This window comes from Anarrhichthys ocellatus, unplaced genomic scaffold, assembly GCF_004355925.1.
Source record: "Anarrhichthys ocellatus isolate YVR2014 unplaced genomic scaffold, GSC_Weel_1.0 scaffold199, whole genome shotgun sequence".
Taxonomy (NCBI): Eukaryota; Metazoa; Chordata; class Actinopteri; order Perciformes; family Anarhichadidae; genus Anarrhichthys; species Anarrhichthys ocellatus.
The window spans coordinates 140545-160413 of record NW_022280229.1 but is presented as its reverse complement, the minus strand read 5'-3'; the positions used below and the strand labels follow the sequence as shown (position 1 = coordinate 160413).

At 40.4% G+C, this 19869-nt stretch overlaps 1 protein-coding gene across 1 annotated transcript in view; it reads left to right on the top strand.

Moving 5' to 3' along the window:
• tafa3a (TAFA chemokine like family member 3a) overlaps nucleotides 1-19869 on the top strand; it is a 90159-nt gene that overhangs the window by 44937 nt on the left and 25353 nt on the right. Inside the window, exon 2 of the mRNA XM_031878769.1 lies at nucleotides 12268-12380. Coding sequence (XP_031734629.1) covers nucleotides 12269-12380 — 112 coding nt within the window. The 5' untranslated portion in view covers nucleotide 12268. The remainder of the gene's footprint in view (nucleotides 1-12267; nucleotides 12381-19869) is intronic.

Sequence of the window (19869 nt, the reverse complement as noted above, 5' to 3'; positions counted from 1 at the left end):
TCTCTCTCTCTCTCTCTCTCTCTCTCTCTCTCTCTCTCTCTCTCTCTATTTCCTGTCTGCCTCTGCAAGGTCCACTATCCAATAAAGGTGAAATTGACGTTACAATAACAAGAGGGCTGCAGGGAGCAATCAAGACTGCGCTGCGCCGTTCGTGGAGGTAAAATTCGGTTTTATGCGGAAGGAGGAAATGATGGAGCAGCGTTAGAAACGGCTCCCACTTCAGCTCCTGGAAACGGTTGAGGAGTCAACGTTAACTGGCTCACACAGAGATTGTTGGTCTGTTGGTTTAGTGCTGTCATTAGTCATTTTACTTGGGCTTCATTTCTTGGTAGTTCTTATCTGCTCAGTCAGTCGTTGGAGCTTAATAGTATGAGTATGAGGACCCGATTGTTTATTCTAGAGTGACTTATATTGCTTTAAAGCAGCAGAATAATTTTCTGCTTCAGCAGACACATTGTTGGATGAAAAAAGTGGAAATAAAGCTTGAAGATCCACTTAGCATTACTTTGATCTTATTACAGCTTATGCCTGGCTCACGCATTCAGTTTATGTCAAAATACTTTTCACGGTTTTGAATATGCATTTTAAGCATTTTGTGACTGACTCAATATCAGACACGACAACAGAACTGCTGAGGGGGAAATAATTTTGGAAAATGACCTAGAAAACTCGACGAACCTGGTTTCAACACCTGAAAATGCAAATTTCTCCAAAGTATCCTCAAGATCATGAATTCTGTGTGAGTAAAAAATGTCAATGCAACCATGACAGCATTCATCACCATAATGTGGTGTTTGAATTTTAACTGGGTTTTAGGTTTTGCATGTTTTTATCTTTTGTCAGCTCTGCTAATATTTGTGGAAAACGTTCCCCACTCATACAAAGTTTCAAAGTCGAGACTTAAACCTAGAAATCAAAACTATAACCGGATTTACGCATCAGGTAGAAAACTGTTTCTACTATTAACTTATAACGATTTGTCTACATATAGAAAATATATGGGTATTTAGCATTTAAGTAGTATAGATAGTTAATAATGTTTATAACACACTGTAGAGTAGTAACTAATTTAGGGACACGCGGTATAACAGTTGAACTCATAATAATCTTACTGCACACAAATCAGTATGTTATGAAACATTATAATACTGTATATATATATAAATGTGTTCATGTATTAATGTTGAGCTTGAAGATTCCTCGTTGATTAGATTTGTCGGGGAGCTTTCAGCTGTATCGCGACCTTCAGGTTTGCTCAGTTGTCATGGAGAGAACGTAATAAAACATACTTGATCAATAAATGTGTTATGAATGAATAACACATATTTCACATTCATATTTTATATAATATCTCTGATATATATGTTGTCAATCATTCATGATCTGTTATTGCGTCACATTAAGACTTAGTTGTTGAGGAACACATTTAAAGACTTAAAAAAGTCTATATTTATGCACACAACTACATAACAGTGTTGTAAACCATTTTAATTGTTTATAAACTGTTTATAAATGCTGGATGGCAGAGTTTGAATATAAACGTATTATTTCCATCAACGTCATACTGTAAACTTTGTTTTTTAAGGAGTTTAAAGAGGACACAATAATTAGTGTTGCATATTAAAAAGTACTGAATGACGTACGAAAATAAATGTAACTGTACAGTATGTCATGCATTAATTTTCATCCAACCCTCATTGTGATGCTTGGATGAAGATGTATAGCGGGCCGAATGCAGTTTAGGCTTTCATTTGCATAGAATGTGACTGAATGGAAAAAAACAACAACCAAAGTGTGCTCTTACAGCCAACAGCTCACTTTTAAACCTACAGTTTCCGACTCTTCCTCTGCTCCCCGTGCCTGTGCTGTGTGATGATGCATTAGGACAGCTATCTGATCCCCGCTGCATTGTACCGTGTGTCCAGTGGCACAGAACATGCTGTGAGGACAGGGGTGAGTCAGAAGCGAGTCGACCACGCTGAACCACAATAGCGAGGAGGGAGATAGAGAGACAGAGAGGGACAGAACCAGATAAAGGGACTAGCCGAGCTCCACTGAGATGACCTCTGCCTCGGCACCCGAGGGAATGTTTTCCAAAAGGTCTGAGCCTAATGTTGGCTTCTGGATTCAAGCACTCGGCCTCCTCTGCTCTGCCGCTTCCAAAATAACACCACTCCAAGCCCGGCGGGGGGTTGAATGCTGGAACACGGCCACTGTCCTGCAACCCTGCCCACTAAATTCACTGCTGCTTTTCATAACTTCGAGTCTGCGAGTCACATACAGTTTGATTGAAGCGAGTTATTGAACCAGAAGTAACCATGAAAATTTAGTTGTTGTACAGCAGAATTGGAAATCTGTTTCTCTCTTGCTCTTTCGCTATCTTCATAAAACACACTTGGAACCACAAATTCCCCAGTCAGAAAAACAGTCTGAATGGATGGCAATTTGTTCACCGGATGTCTAGGAGCCATTGTTAAATAGTGCAGACTAATGGGTCTTCCAACGCTGTTGCTCTTGTCCCTGAGCACAGTGAGGCGAGCTTTAATTGATTGGTTGAAAAACACAACTGCGGGAATATGCCACACTGTTTTTGCCACATAATATTGACTGAATGGATGTATTTTGGACTTCAAAATGCCACGGTTTCTTTTCCCTCTTTTATACATATATTGTCAAGGGTGTGGGTTTGGTCTCAGAAGTAGGGGGGGAGTCACAATAAGCCAGAAATTCAACAAAAAATATTAATATATGAACGCCATTTCCACAGTTTGTGTTAATTTATATCAGCAAAACAATTGATGGTGAAATTGGTTATTGTGCTTCCCATATTAAAGTTAGTGTAACACAAAAATAGAAGTGCTAAATTGCTGCATTATTAATGCACCAACTCACAATGTACCAACATAAAATCATGCTTAATTTCCATCTTGACTATAAAGAGCTGTGACCTTTACTTAATTATCCGGTGTTCAATGTTTGATGTTTAATTCTAGTGTATTTAAGACAATAGTAATTCTGTATAACTAATGTAAAGACATGGATCATGATTTAATCTACGTTTTTATTTACAGTAGTTCATATTTTAATCCAAAAACATGCAGAAGTACTTTTTCCAGCACACAGTCTTCCCTGCACGTTTCTTCTCAGGCTACAGTTCACCAACCTCCACCAAGATGAGGGTAGCATGTATGCTGCCACGGGGACAAAAAAAGTCCCCAAAGCTCTTCCAGCAGCGTGTAAAGCTTGTTGTGAGCGCACTCTATCAATTGAAGGCGACTTAGATGAGCGTCTATCAACATTTTGATCAACTCAGAAGTTCTCTCAGGATTATCATGGCTCGTCAATAACGTGAATCTATTCAGAGAGCTTTCATTAACTTGTGTACTTCACAGAAGTGTAATGAAACCACTGGTCTAAAAACATGTCACGATCTCCAACATGGTTGGCAGTAATACCAATTATATTTGATTTATAGTGAATGGGCTAAAGAAGGAAAAGAAGTGCCTGTGTTTTTAAATAATGAGGTTGAGTTAATTAGATCAAATATATACTAAGTGTAACAGGCTTTCTATGTGTTTCAGATATATGTGAGTTTGCCATTGTATCAATTGTCCATTTTCTGCACTTTCCTTCTTGTTGTGCTTGTTTTTAAGCTGTGCTCTATAAATACACTGACATGACTTATAACAAGCGCCAACCTGCAAGTTGGACACATTTTTAATCACAATTCTTTAGATTTTGGAGCACAGAAAGACAGAAATGAGAAAATATTTTTAGTTTTGCCTTTCTTGTATGATGCTGTTGTACTTACATACTTAAATCATTTTGCAATCGACTGCCAACTGAGCCATATGCTGGAGTGTTAATTGTGCATTTGATTATATGCTATGCACTATTCCCTAAGAAGTTTATCATTGTGTCAGGCAACCTGCTGTGTTAAAGCTGCCGCTGACAGGCGGCCTGATGCTCACCTGTGGCTTGCCTTGTCATTTCCCCCTTGCAGTCAGTTGTGTAATGTGCAAATCTTTTTCCTGTTTCAAGTTATCTGGAGGATTGCTCAGGATTTGTGGGTACAAAAACACACTGGAGGCAAATTCTATCACTTTATGGAAATGGCCATTCCCTCAATCCATTCATCTAGGGATTTAAGTAGCGCGCTTTCCCGCTCATCCTGTCATTACAACCCTTCTGTGAAACTGTCGCTCCGACAGCGTTTTGAATCGGCATCAGCTCTGCTTCCAAGACACTTTATTGTTGTTATCAGGAAAAACACTTTAAAACAAGGGACAGACATCCTGTACATGTCAGAGAGCTTCTCACACGCAGGAGAGGAAGGCAGGAAGAAGTCACAATTATCACCAGAGAGCTTTTCATTTCACCCCTCCATGAAATGAGGTATCTCAGATCCAGAGAGCAGCAGAATATCACAGACTCTCTCCGATCTAGACGCAACATGAGGTTGTTATTTTGTCTTTAACACTCTAAAAATGATGTCAAACAGTGTGCGCTTTATGTCAGCACACTTACAAGGGTTGGATTTTACTTACTTACTCACTGAAATTAAAGAGTACATATTATGTTTGCAAACATTAGTGGAAATGTATTGAATAATTGTTAAAGTAAGTTCTTTAAAAAAAAAAGTTGAGTTATATTGCTTCAGTATTTAAAGGAAAAGTGGACTTTTACAGTATTAATTGTAAAGCTTTAAGTTTTTTTAAAGCAAAAATGCTAAAAACTCCAAAGTTATAGCCTCTCCATTGTAACTATTTGCTAATTTTGGACAGTTGTTCAGACAAAAGACGTCAGCTTGGACTCCTTTTTTTCTACTGCCTGATGAAAAACTAAACAAATAAACAAGACAATAATGGGCAGATTAATCGTTAATGAAAATAATCATTATAATCATTAATAATCAGTTATCTATAACCTCATTCATACTAAAATTACCTCTTGGTGAATTTTGCTGTAAATCAGAGGAATAAAATGCTTTCAGATCTGTAGCCTGCTTCATTAACCTCTTAGCAAAGCAGTTTCATTGCTTGTCATTATAAACTCAAGCTGTGAAGCCAAATAATTTGCAAACTTTATTTTATATTCAAGTGGAGATCCCCAATTTTCCAACAATATTAAATACATACGTACATACGGCTGAATATTGGAGGAGTTTGTACAAGATGACGCATCTAGAATATTTCCATTTGATGGCGCCGATACAGGCAATGAGATGGCCATAGATAATAAGTGAAGTATAATGTAAAAGATATGAAGTCTGAGAGTTACAGCAGGACATTACCTTAAGGTGATGATGTACTTGGTTTCAGCAGACTCCATGTTCTCTATGTCAGTGTAATAACTGTTTATGTAACTGAAGGCTCGGCCCGGGGCATGACTGCTGGTACACAACCAACTGTGTGCCATATTTAGAGAGGAGGTAAACAGTGCTAACGCATGACATAAACAGCAGCATTGCTTTTGTTTTGCCCTCCAACCACAGCAGCCACCTCGAGCTCGTCCACTCGGTGTCACGTATCGGCTGTAAACACACTCCTCTTTCTTAGTAGTCCCATTTACCCACTGCTGCTGCTGCTGCTGCTGCAAGACAATAGGTGCTCAGGGAGAAGTTTGTCCTTTGAAAGATTGCGCGAGTGTGTGTGTGCACACATTTGCGTGTTGGTTATGTCTATTCATTCAGGCCGTAATCAAAGAGGAAGCTTTTTTTCACAATGAGCAGCAGTGAGACTCACTAACAGGAATAGCAGGAGATCAAAGGGTGTGAGGAGTGTTACTGAGCTGTGGTTGCTATGCAACACAAATGATATGCAAGATATAGTGTCAATTTAGTACTAGCTGCATATATCCCGAAATAAGAAAGGGAATAAAGTTAAAGGCACAAGATCCAAGATTGGGAGCATTTCGACGGCGGGCTGGCGGATTATAGCTTGAATGATTTTGGGGTTTTGCATGTGCAGTTGATGGATACTCTCCCACAATGCAGTGCACAAAAAAAAATAGAGGTGTTGCTCACAGCTGATTTAAAAAAGTTGATAGCCTGTGGTGAAACAGCTCCAGAAAGATCCTGGAAAACAAACAAGAATTTATTGATAATTTTGATTGAAAAGAAAAACATTTTTTTATTGAATTCTTTGTGTACTAGTTATTGGGGACGCAGCGTGCGATCTTTCCCTAACCTTAACGTAAGTGTTTTGAGATGCGTAAACCATGAAAACATTAGTTATTGGCTCTAGTCGTCGTGAGACGATATTGAAGGTGAAATAAATCCTATATGTGTTGTGAACATTTTGAATGTGAATAATTTGTGACTCTGCAGACTCGTTCATTAAAGGTGCAATGTGTAATGCAGCACCTTTAATGAACCCCTTACCTCCTCCCACCTTCCTCCAACATTCAAAATAACACTTCTATCTCATAATCTTCACATGTGGATACTTCGTATAGTTTATGTTGTCGCTTGCTTTGCTCAGTTTTGACAAGACCACAGCAGCAAGAACAACAGCCACATCAACCACATGTCAACGCCATTTGGAATGTTTTTCAGGTACAGTGTGTGTTGTCGATGCGTTTTGCTAAATAGCCTAGTTAGATGTTACTTATCAGTCTAAAATAAACATTACCGGTTCAGCATTAACTCCGGTGGTGGAAAGCCACCACAAAAGCCTTTTTATATCACTGCCTTTCTTTGCCGCCTAATGTGGTTTAGTGTCGGGAGCCGGTGGTCGGGATGGTGATGAAGATCGCTTGAAACCAATTAAAAGTAACATGCTATCCAAACTACATATCCCACTAAATGTGTATGTGTGCCGCCAGCATGTACAAATCTGCCTGAACCTATGGCAAAATAGATCTACCCTGATCAGGCCATTTTGTGATGAGCCACCTGGTCTCAGTGCCACATCCATCAGGTGGAATAATTACGCTGTTAACCAGCTCCAACAGGCCACCTGAACACTGCCAGACACAAGAGGGAAGCTGTGGTATAAGACGCTTGAGTAGATTTAAATCTTGTTTGGAATAAAACAGTCACACACTAACTGCGAGACATTTCATTCTCAATGGCTGAAATTCCAATTATTTCTGCAGTTCAGCTGTCAGAGCAGGTTTATTAGTTTTCTCCTTTTCTTGTTATCAATAGCTGCAAATAAATAAGTTCTGTGTTCACAGAAGCAGAAATACTTAATGTGCGCCTAATGTTTCTTTTTTTCAAGATAAACAGAAGTGAAAGATATTAAAAGTACTAAACTAGAAGTGAGATTGCATGAGAAGTACTTCACTTGTCTACTTGAAACAGAGCTGCAACTTTGTTTTCCCAAAGTGAAAAATCCTCTTTAATCTTTAATTAGTGGTAATTATTAACCACTTGATGTGGTCCGGTGTTGGAGCCAGAATGTGTTGCTGTTTAAGAAACTACAGGGAGTACAGGTGAAAATGAGTTGTCTAGCTCTGTGGGAGTTAATTCAACTGGTTAGTCTCCAGAGAGCCACATCATTTACACTGGATGCTGGATGCTGCAGTGCGTTTCTCTTCACTAACGTAATGTTCTGAGAAGTCAGACAAATTCAGACAATGACTGTAGGCAACCACAACAGCTAAGTGTTGAAGCCACTGTCAAGTACTTTACCATGCAGTTCCTCAAATGACTTTTTAGAAGTTAAAGGTAATAAAGATGTTTACATTCACTATTTCTTACCGAAATGCATTGTGTTTATCCTTAAGCCCTCATACATTTGTTGAATGCATTTCCTTCCTCTCATAGCAGATCAGATTCTTTCTTTCTTTCGTTTGTTGGCACAATGCTACATTTCTTGGACAGTTACGGCCACCATCACATCACCAGCTTGCATAGGCGTCCTTGCACTCACAAACTTCACAGGATACATTTGATGCATTAACTTCAATAGCAAAACTGCAACCTCTCTCAAGTCCCCACATTTGATTTTATGTTTACATCAGTAAATCAAAATGTGCCTTGGCGGTTATCTTGGAACTTGATTTAACTCGGTTAGATTGATGTGTATTTACAGGCTGAGCTTGTCGTGATTGACATGCGTCTCATCCTGTCACAGTCAGCTCTTGTGGTTGACATTGTACGTTGGTCCACCTCAGGCTCCAACCCTTTTGCTCAAAGTTGGATCATTTGGCTTCCACACCTGACCAGATGGGAACAAGCGTAAACATAAAACTCACTGTAGTAATCCGGCGGTGATGTATCAGACCCCGTGGGTACATTTGTCTTCAGTCTGCATGCTCATAACATCCCGATTGCGTCAGTCTGTCTGATACTGTACAGAATTAGAGCCTTTCGTTAAGATCTCACCCAGCTCTGGCTGTCAGTACAAAGGCAGTCACAAAAAACATCTCCCTCATATGCGTGCCTCTGCCAGATAAGCAGGAGTTGATCTCTTTTCATGAAACCAAGCATTTTACTAATTGGAGTGGCTGCACTGGAACAGAGTTGAAAGCAGGGCTGTGATATGCGACTGCTTTCTCATGAGATTGGAGGCCAGTTCTGTTGGCAGTAAGATGAGCCGCTGATTGCATCGCCTGCTCCACTCTCTCCACAGGCCTCTCAGATGGAGATGGAGAGTATTACTGGACAACAGCTCTCTGAAAGTACATTAAGATTACTGAGCTGAGCACATTAAGACAGACCACACAAACAGCATTACTCACCTCCCAGGTAGCAGGATGACAGCAAGTGGGAGAGAGTGAGACAGAGAGAGAGTAAACAGACTTTATTTGTTCGAGCTGTCTCCGGATCTAAATTGGTGTTATGAATTGCAGTGTGTTTGTACACGGTTGCCAACTCACACTTTTGGCATGAGTCGCCGGCTTTCAGACTTTGTCTCACGCTGCTCAAACTAATCTCACACAAGGAAACCTGGCAAGGCACTCGATCTTGAAAAAAAACATAGTTATATTGGTTAAATAGGCTTACTCTGCACACAAGACAGAGTCTGAGCAACAGGCTTTTATATCCTCATTTCAGCGCCAAGGTTGGTCCGTAAACATTACAAACCTCAAAACAACTAAAGACCTTTCATTTCTAGTTTTGCCTCATTCACTTTGCTCAATGCCTCTTAATGTGATTAGTGATGAGCCTGTAACAGGTTCATTAGAATCACCAGTGATCCCGAATGAAAGAGTACCATGGTCTTATGATGGCAATGCGTCATATTTTTAGTTTTACCGTGGTGCTGGCCTACACACCAGCACCTTATAAAAGGTACTGGCCATTGTATAAAAAGTGTAACGTCAATTGAATTAAGGGACGGTGGTATTGACAAAGTCTTTAAGTCTTTAAGTTTTTGGGTTGTCCGTTTGTCGTATACGGTATTCTCATAGACGGAATACCTCAGGAACGCCTGGATGGAAGTTCTACAAATTTGGCACAAACATCAACTTGGACTCAAGGTAGAACTGATTAGAATTTGATAGTCAAAGGTCACTGTTACCTCACAAAAGACGTTTATGGAATTCATGTGCTAATTACGACAATTTCACACAAATGTCTAATAGGATAAAATGATAAAATCTTGACATTTTCGAAAGTCATGAATGTAAACTGCAACTTGACATGTTTGCCGGAGGAATACAACCATAAGGCCGTAATTCTATTATTTTTTTAAGTGAGTAGGATCTTAAGTTTTGTTGTTGCTTACAACTGTTTGTAAGATCCTTTCATCTGTGTTTATCAAATACCTGTAGCCGTCACTCAGCAGCTGGAACGATATGTGCATCTCCAAAGTGAGAAAGGCACTACCTTCATTAATTATTCATAACTATTAATTATCCCCGACACAGCGACAGGATCGGTCAGGATCTAACGGATCTAATTGACCTTCTGTACTTTTCTCCACTTCAGGGGACAGGTAGACTTGTCACACACAGAACCCAGGTTGACAGGCTACAGTCAAATCACCCGTAGTCTCGCAAAGCCAGACCTAACTTCATAGTGCTGTGTCAGCGCTAAATAAAAGGTCTGGCTCCACACATCATCATTCTGGCTTGTTTTTTAATTCTTTCAGTCGTCTTGGGCGGCGCTAACAGAACGAGCACAGATACAGCAAAACCCTCGCAAAACAGGGTAGTGTCAAGATGCTAACCCTCGAGGTGCAAAACTCGGAGGGGAAAGGGAAGCGTAAGGGGAGGAGAATGCTGGCTGAAATACGTGGCCAATGGCAGGATGAGACCCGCTGTCGAGGTCCAGTGAGTCCGACTCAATCATCTGTGACATAACGAAACTGGCCGTTCTGATCTCACATAAAAGCTATGGGGAGATTTTTATTTTACTGTAAAAAGTTTTATTATTACTGGGATTTTTGGGGTTAACTGCTTAAATTCAAAGTTTCACAGTATTTTCAGCATTGTAGCATTATTATACGCATGAATACTTTCCCCATATACAGGACTTGACCTCTCTAATCATCAGATGAATAATCATCAGGTGAATAACAAAATATGGCAACTGTAACTGTGAAAATGCATTTTCTCTACACATGGATAGGTTTTTTACCGTTAAGAAAACTGTAAATTCAAGTTATGACATTTTTTTGTCAGCAACACAAACAATGTTTAAGGTGATTTATATGAATTATTTGAAGTACAATTGTATTGTGGGACTTAATGCTTCGTGGAGATGAACTTTTGTGGACCAGGTTTTGTAGGTTTGCAGGTGAATGGAATTTAATTTGTGGCGCTCACAGCATTGAAATTGATTTTTCCAGAATCGGTGCCCAATTCCATTGAAGTACATTTTTAATGGGGATATTTTCTCCTGAAGAAATAGTCCAGATGAAAACTGTTCAGAGTGAGATGTGCAGAAATGTTCTCCTCCATTGTATAGAGTACTTTTGCTTCCCCTGTTAATGGGTTTTTGGTTAGGTGCCTGAAATAAAGTTTGTGGATTTTAATATTTTGTAATACGAAATGAAATATGTCAGTAAATACCAGTAACAGGACGGTACGGAGGACACGGAAAATAGTAGCAGCACAGCAATCAAAGGCAGGGTCAGTGCCGCAGTTTCTCAGGGTATTTAATCAAACAAACTCCAAGTAACACAAAAAACAGAAAACCTAGCTCAGTCCAGAGCTCTATCTCAAAACTAGGAAAATTAAACTCTTTCAGCCAGGCCGCTAGCCGACAGGTTTCAACTATCTCCCAACCTTGAGATCTTGGGAAGAAGATCTGTTCCTCTTTCATCATGTCCTCTCTGATCAGCTTCCCTGCTTCGCATTTGTTCCTCTCCCTGATGAGGAGATCAGCTCCAGGTGTGTCTTTTCCCCACACCTGATCCCAATGCTCTCCTGAGGGAGTGGGTGGAGCCCTCTGGCTGGAATATAGATGCCTCTAATTACCCTGCCCCTCCGCCCCTTACAGTAATACCCCTCCTGTGAATTTTGAAGCTTTTACGGAACAAAATGTACTTGTGTTTGTCAATTTGTGTTTACCACATTTTCTGTAATAATCCAAAATCCAATGGTGGAAGCAGAAATCTTATTAAAGACAGGCTCGTCGAAAAAAACTTTTACCTTGTGGGGTAAAAGCTTTCCCAGCTAACTAGCTTGCTAACTGACAGCTAGCAAGCTAGTTAGCACGGTTGCTAATGGGACGTTAAGTTCACACAGAGTTATTTAGAGGATGTATTTCTATCGTCAACTCTCAACTGTCTGCAAATCATTCCTCTGCATGTTTATAGTCTGACAGAGGAAGTTAAATAAAGCGGGATCGCGCAGCACAGCTAATAAGCTGGACTCTGCTCTCTGCCTTCAGAGGTCAGCAGTGTCAAGACGACTTGATATTCTTCAGCGGAGCAAATTTACAGGTCAAAGTTCATTAAAGCTGAATTTAATGCACAACAATTAGCGCAGATTGACTCCACCGCTGTGAGCAAATCCACTGATTGCTGCGATTGTGTGTGACTGGGCCTTAATGCTGTCGCTGATATCTGTTATTAATGTATATATTTACATTTCCTGGTTAGTAGCCACACTTTGCGCAATGGCAACCTTATTGTGTGTGGTTCTCAGCAGGCTAAATCCTCAACACAGAAAAGGAGTCCATTTAAAGCTCTGCAGATCCAAGCGTTGTGATTTCAGGAGTTACTATAATTGACCACCTCTGACTGCCAAGCTGAAGCTGTGGGAGCTTGTTGGCGTGAGCCCAAGTGAGCCAACCTGCACATCTGAGTGTTTGTGTGATACAAATATGGCACACCGCTGATTATTTATTTTCTCCTTTTTTTACTCCAGAATGCGGGAGAGGGACCTACAGAGCATGTGCAGAAGGGCGCTGCTGCTGACCGTCTGTATGGTGTCTCTGTGGGGACAACTGACCAGTGCATCGTCACACAGAAGCCACATAGGTAAAGTACAACACTGCATGTGTTCCTCATTGCTATTTCTGCTGGGCATCTTGCCCAGACCACCCAAAGGCTGCTACTACTGGCTGCTACCAACAGTGTAGGTGGAGAGGCTGAGGATTAAAGAAACATACTGGTATTATTTTGTTAATTCACACTGTCCCTATTTCAGTCAATTCCCATGAAAAGTCAAAAAAATAATTACCAGTTTTTAATGTAGTTTCGAAAATAATGGGAGCTTTTGACTTCCAGGAGAGCTGGAGAACACACAGCAGCATCGACAGACCGTGGCAAATACACCAGCAGGATAGATGAGAAAAACAACAAACAAATATGAATTATACAATACATTGGCAGTATCTTTTAAGTGTCTTGCTGAATAGACTGTAATGACTTGAAATTGTTGAGAAAACAGAACATCATTCATTGATTGTCCCTGCATACCTACATTTATGAATTAATGGATTTTCCCAGCCATGTATGTTGAGACAATAAATAATAAATAAACTCTTTCTGTTCGTGTTTAACGCTTTTAAAAAAAAAAAGCTCCTAAAAATAGAAATTGTACAGCCATTTATTTTCACCTTGAATAATAAATCATCACAATAACACCGTGAGATGCATCATAGCAGATATGATACAGCCGATAATGTCATCATAAATAATATTATATCATCACTTGGAGGGTAAGTCCAATGGATTATAGTTCTCTCACTGACTGCATCCTGAGAAAACAATCAAAACCAATTCCTTACAGCTCAGGTCAGTAGCATGTGTGGGCCACAGTTCAACTCACTGACTTTTCCAACAGAAACTGATAGAATTAGCCAAGTGTTCTTGCGGTCTTTGCTCACCAGCAAAGCACAGATTTACCGTGAGGTTGCAGTCATGCAAGTCGAGAATCGCATGAAAAAAAGTAATACTAGTACATTAAGTGTGTGTATGCATGTGTGTGTGGCAGGGGACAATACCTTTCAATGTTATTTCCCTTAATGGAGAGATGGCCTTATCCCTGGGCTTATTGGTAGAAACTGTGACCGCACATTGAAATAATGAGCCTTGTTCCACTAGAGGCACACATTGGCTGGAGGGACACAGCTCCACGTTAGCTGAAAACAACAACATGACCAGCAAAAGAAAAGAAGTTTGATTCCATAGAAGTCTATGACAAAATGACTCAATGACAGCAAACATTGTGAACACGAGTTTATGGTCTCAATCGCTAGTTTCAGGTTTTCTTCAATATAGCATGATGTTCATTCAGTAAATTATGGTCCCATTTAGAGTGAAATGGACCTTAAAGCAGGGTATGCTTCCGGGGCGGGTTACCTTGTAATTGTTGCTACCACAGCGTTGTCCTATCTGGTAGTTGCCCGTGTTTTTGTCTCAGCGCTTGAACCCTTTCATATGTAGGCCGGTGAAATATTATATGACACCGGACACAAAACTATTTTTAGGGATCTTTATTTCTCGACTACTCTTAAAAGAGAAGAGTAGTATTAAAGAAATTGGGGATGTTGAACTGGTGATAGATTTAACAAAGGTGCTCCTGTACATTCAAACTTACACTGTAGACACAAATTCTCTCTTTAAATCCCTGGTCAGTAACTCAGTAACCTGTACAGTGCATTAATCTAGTGCACACTGTCAATGCATAAATAACTGTAATGGTAACTCTTCTGTTCGTAAAAAGAAAAGAAAACAAACAATACCACACAGTTAACTCTGAAATGAAAACATGAAACATTTGGTCCATTAACAAAGAGAATATACATATACTGTATGTCTCAATATACTCACAACTTCTTATCTTTCTGCTAGCTTAAATGCACATTTGGCGCCACGCACACCAATCCCATACAGCACTACACAAACGGGAATAAACATCTTCAGTACAGTACACACATTATGTTCTTAAACATGAAAGATAACAGAATGTATGTAGGATGGTCTATAACTGTTATTAGCAAACGTTATTAACCTTCTAGCTCTCTCCTGAATGCTCAGCACATGCTAATAACATCTGTAACGATCAGACCAATTTAATCACCATCGGCGCATTTAGCGTCAAACAATACATTTCCTGACTTCTATACACACATATTAACGTACATCTTTTGATCATTTTGTACAGAAATAACATTTAGAACATATTTACTTACACGGAAAACAACTAACGCTCCACAGGTTATCCGCTCGAAAAGAAAGACTTCACTTCCGGTTTCGCTCTTTATGTCCCAGCTTTCTCTGGAGTACAGCGCCCTGTAGTGGCTTTAGTGGCAACATCAGTTTTCCCACTAGGCTACACATAGTTTATTTTACCCCATGAAAGTTAATTCTAACCGTTTTGTTTACCTAAAAATGTCTATTTCAGCATTTGATTGATGGTGACAGACTTTGTCGATCTTTATACGTCACCCTCCGACTTCCTCCTTTGCTCCCGTCATAATTGCTATGACCATTAGAGGTTGCCGACTGACAATATTGAACCTCCCTACGGTGATCCAGTTTACCAATAGATGATTAGATGATTACCAATAGATGATGGTAACTCTCATCATCTATTGGTAGTTTTTCATGGTTACATCTAGTAGTTCACGTTAAGGGAAATGCTGCAACTTAAAATTGTATTATAGACAATGGTGTGGTAACAATATGGGAAATGCACTTTCCTATTTCAACACAACAATGCTTCTGTGCACAAAGTGAAGAAATGCTTTTCTGAGTTTAAAGAACTCAAACGGTCTGCACAGAGCTGATCCAAATCTCTTCCAATACCTTTGAAGTGGAACGCTGATAGCGATTCAGAACATCAGCGGTCAGCCTCACTAATGCTGTTTTGGCTGAATGGGAGAACTCCTGCAGCCAGGCTCCAAGGCTGTGAAAGCAGCATGAATGACCACCGCAACTCCATATCGCTCACGGGGCACCACATGCTTACTTTTCACCTTCTCATGAGATGATCTAACGCAGGGTTAGGCCACATGAGGCATGCGTGCCACCAGTGGCATACAAGACCAATGTCACACTATAGCCCTAAAAACTTCCTCCTATTGGCCCGTTTCATTCTCTCCAGAATTAGTTACGTTTATTGCTGGTGAACAAGATTGGTGGAAGTTAGTGTTAATGATTTCAACTCAGATGTGGATGCTTTCATAAGGATGGCAGCTGTCATATGTAATTAAAATGTGCTAATTATAGGAGACATTTGTTATTTTAATTTTTTTTATTTTACTACGCTCGTTGGCTATAGGGATGGAATAAATGTATAGATCCGTCTGAGATTTAATGTGGATGTGGTGTCAAAATGAACCTTAAGGTTGATAGGGCACACTGATAAACAAGAACATTAAAAAAAGGCACTTCACATCAAAAAGATTGCCGACCCCTGATCTAAACAATACATAAACATTTTTTGGAATACACTTGATGATTACTGACAGCAGAGTGGTAAATCCCACTTGTGACTGCCAACGTGTCGGATAAACAATTTCATCTTCAGGCGTACATCGCCGGCCCTTTGGTTTTGCATTCGTCCCGCTCTTGTGTTTTTTCCGTGCGTATCCCTGTGATTTATTAGGAGGGAGAGAGGGGGCCAATACAAGTAGCCCGGCCCCGTTCTCCCCGGGCTGCACTGACACTTAGGTAATCACGCCGCCCGTCCCTGAGCTACGGAGGTCAAGCCAAGGTGGACCCAGCAAACAAACCTCTTTAGCCCCTTTGTTTATTGAGGTGGGGGGCTTCGCCAAAGCAATTGAACCTTTCCCCATAGCCTGACTGGAGCAGGCTGAGCTTACAACGCGCACACATAACCCCTGTAAAAAGACCACTGCATCCCCCAGAGCACCATCTGCATTCATTAGCCAGTCATGAAAGAGTGGCGAGAGAGAGGAAGGGTGAGAGGAGAGTGGTCTGGGTAGAGAGTGAGCGTGATAACAAGTACCCTTTGGCTGTGCAATTTGCTTTGGTCCTGTCGATAGGATTTAGACTGATGATGTGACCAGGTCAAATTGTGGCCTCATTACTCAACTATTTAGATACTTGGATACTTTTTTTTTTCTGAACAGTATCTCACTCCGTCCCAATTAAAAAACAGTAATCAAGCTCTCTGTGGTTTCTTGGTCAGTGCCTGCGAGGGGAAACGCTGAAACGTGGTAGAGAGGAAAACGGGCGTGAAAAACATTTCTCACTGAGGCTGTGTGATGCAAAGTGGCAGCAGCTCCCCCTTTTTAAGATAGAAACGCTCCAAGCAGTGCCGTTTACAGGTCGTAAACTCTGTTACATTTTTAAATATAAAGCATTCAGCCACGTGGCTAATGGATAACTCCACAAATTGGAATCAAAATGGCTTTGGAGCTCAGGTTTACGTTGGGTTTATATCAAGGTCCCGTTCTACATTCACATGCACACAAGGGGCCGTGCTGCCTTATTAATAAGATGGAACTGTGCATTGGCTCTCATTTGAATTCAGAGGAATATTTCCATATTTGCTCATGGTAGAGACTTTCTAAAAACAGTGTGATGCACTCTAATGGCTCATTCTCAAGCTGATTTTTCTTGCTTTAGGGTTGCTGTTTTTTTGTCCCTCGTCATTTTCAGTGTTTCATATTAAGAACAAACCGGTTCTCCGGGGCCCAAATCAATGGCAGTATTCAACATACATTTTTACCTTTAAAAACTTTTTTCTTTCCCACCATTGTCCCAGTCAGATTAATATAATTTTTTGGGGAAAATATATATTATGATGTGCTACATTATTAAAAATTGTGAATTTGAATATGCTTACTAGATAAATTGTTCCAGCCTGGAAGAAAATAGTCTGTGAATAGAGCTCTTCATGGTTGATGGGTCTTGATGAAAACCAGGCAGCCGAGTTCTTTTTTTAGTGTCAAAAGGCTTAGATCATTTTAGAAATTACAAATAGTATAATTTCAGACGTGGAATAGCTCTGGGGTATTTAGTCATTGGGTTTTGAACAATGAAAATATATATTTTTTGTTCAGAGTGTACCACTAAAGAAATATTAAAAGGGAAATTGGAAGATGGTTGAAAAAAGAAGTTTATCTTTATACTGCGCAGTAGTCCCATCATTTTATACTGATTAACCACTTTCTGCTTTTTGCTCATTAACATTCTACGGAGCCTCAAACTGACAGAATGTAGTAAAAGATTACCGCAGCATTCAACATGCCTGACCTATTTGCACCATTTTGTCAGTTCCCGGATTCTGTGTTTTCACAACGAGAGGATTTTTCAACTTCAACAAGTATCAATCGGGACACTGAAGGAAGAAAAAAGACCAAAAGAGTGCAATGGAGGAGAACCATCAGATAAATTAAGCCCGACTGCAAAACAAGCCACTGATTCTAGTGGCTGTTCAGTTTACAGACACAAATGAAGGCAAAAAAAACCAAATTCAGATGAGGAAATGTTTTGGAGGAAGATTTTGATCCCAGCCAACTGGACCCACACTGTGCATTTTCTACCTCATTATTTCTCATCAGGAGCTTCAGTACACAAGTTCCCCCATGTTTATTGGCCTGTAATGAGCCCAGTAACGCAGTATACCTCCGCTGTTGTGTTGCAGCATACTTCAGCGGGCCCCACACTCCACACAGCAGGTCAGTGTGGAACCCTTGCCCAGGGGTAGCATGACATTATACCAAAATCGGCGGCGGAGGCAGGTCACCCCGGCCCTGGGGACGCGTGGGGATGCGACTGCGGAGCATTCGTCCTGACATTTGGAGAGCAGGTGGAGGACACAATGGTAGACGGAGAAAGCGAGCGGAGGGAGATTGAGATGGAGATGTGTGGCTGTTTGAGATGCACTGTGGGGATGACAGGGGTCAGCTCGCCCCATCTCCCGGTGGCAGCTAGCGAGATTAGAAAACCATCAAACGTCCTGTGCTATACGCATCGGAATGGCAGCAGATGAGCCATGAGTGTCTGCGTGTGGCCTTGGTGTGTGTGTGTGTGTGTTTGTGTAGCCAGCAGAGGGGAGCAGGGGGAGAGAGTGTGTGTGTGCTGAGAGAATGTCAATAATTTTATTCACATGTTTAGAGGAAATCAAAGTTCACTCCCGAGCTTGTTCTTTGTATCATGTGGGTAATGTTATGGTGATAAAAAACAGAAAAGACCTTGTATACATCTGCAGAATTTTTAAGGGAATTTCTAGTTTCATACAACCCGATTCCTATTTTTCCTCGGAGGGAAAATGTGAAGGCTGTGTATCTGTAAGCATGCAAGATTTTAAAAACAGGATTAAGGATCATTTGAATGGTAAATGGACTTGTATTTGAATAGAGCCTTTTTAATCTCTCGACCACTCAAAGCGCTTTAGTTAACACTACGTGTCATCATTCACCCATTCACACACTGATGGCAAGGGCTACCATGCAAGGGGCCACCGGCATCATTCATACCCGTTTATACATCGATGGCACAGCCTTCGGGAGCAATTTGGGTGTCTTGCCCAAGGACACATCGTCATGGACTAGAGAAGCCGGGGATCGAACCGCCAAACTTCTGATTGAGGGACGACCCGCTCTGTCTTCCGAGCCACAGTCGCCCCATTTTTACATTTAGTACTGAATGTTCTTTTCGTCAATTTCGTTTTGTTTTAAGTTTGTCATCTCTTCATGTGTTTTTTAAAAATGTCAACTACTACTGTTTTGTTTTTAAGTCTGTTGACTGTCTTTACATGGTGAAACTTTTACGCTGCCATCTTGGCCAGGACCCCTGTGTGAAAGAGATTTTAAATATATCAAGGGTTATGTTCAAACTAACCTACTGCCAACTACATCATTCAGTATGTGATGCCTACTGCGTACTCAATTAACAAGTAAGTGTGCCACTAACAGGAGACTGTTCACACTGAAGTAAACTCTGCATCACATGATCGATGTACATGAGTCAATCACGACGTTAGCGGCTCAAGCTACCTTTGAAATGAGATTGTTTATCACAAATGTAACCACTTCCCCTCAATTGAATATTTTCCAGTATTACTTTAACGCAAATTGAAATTATTGATCATTTTAGTGTTGAATTTTAGTGTTGAATATGTTTTCTACAGTACCATTTTTTTCTCTTGCTGTCAATGGTAATTGTTTTATCCAGCCGGTTGTTTATTTAAACCGTCTCCCTCACAGACTGAGGAGACACAATGCATTTTGGGGCAGTTGAGTATTTTTAGTAAATCCACTTCGCATAATTCTTGCTAATCTAGTAGACATAATTTCTTGCGTACACAAAATTCACATACTCTGGAGTTGGAACACACTTCTAAATTTTGCATCATACTTTACTGGTCTTTACTGGTAATTGTGTACTCATACAGTTTTCTTGTGACATTAGGTATTATAACCAACATTTCATGTGCACTCGCCCTCAGTTTTACCTAAAAAGGAAGGAGACGATATATGATAGTTCATTAAACATCAATAGGCCTATTAACATACATTGTAGAAGTGCATCTGGAGAATGAGGGTTT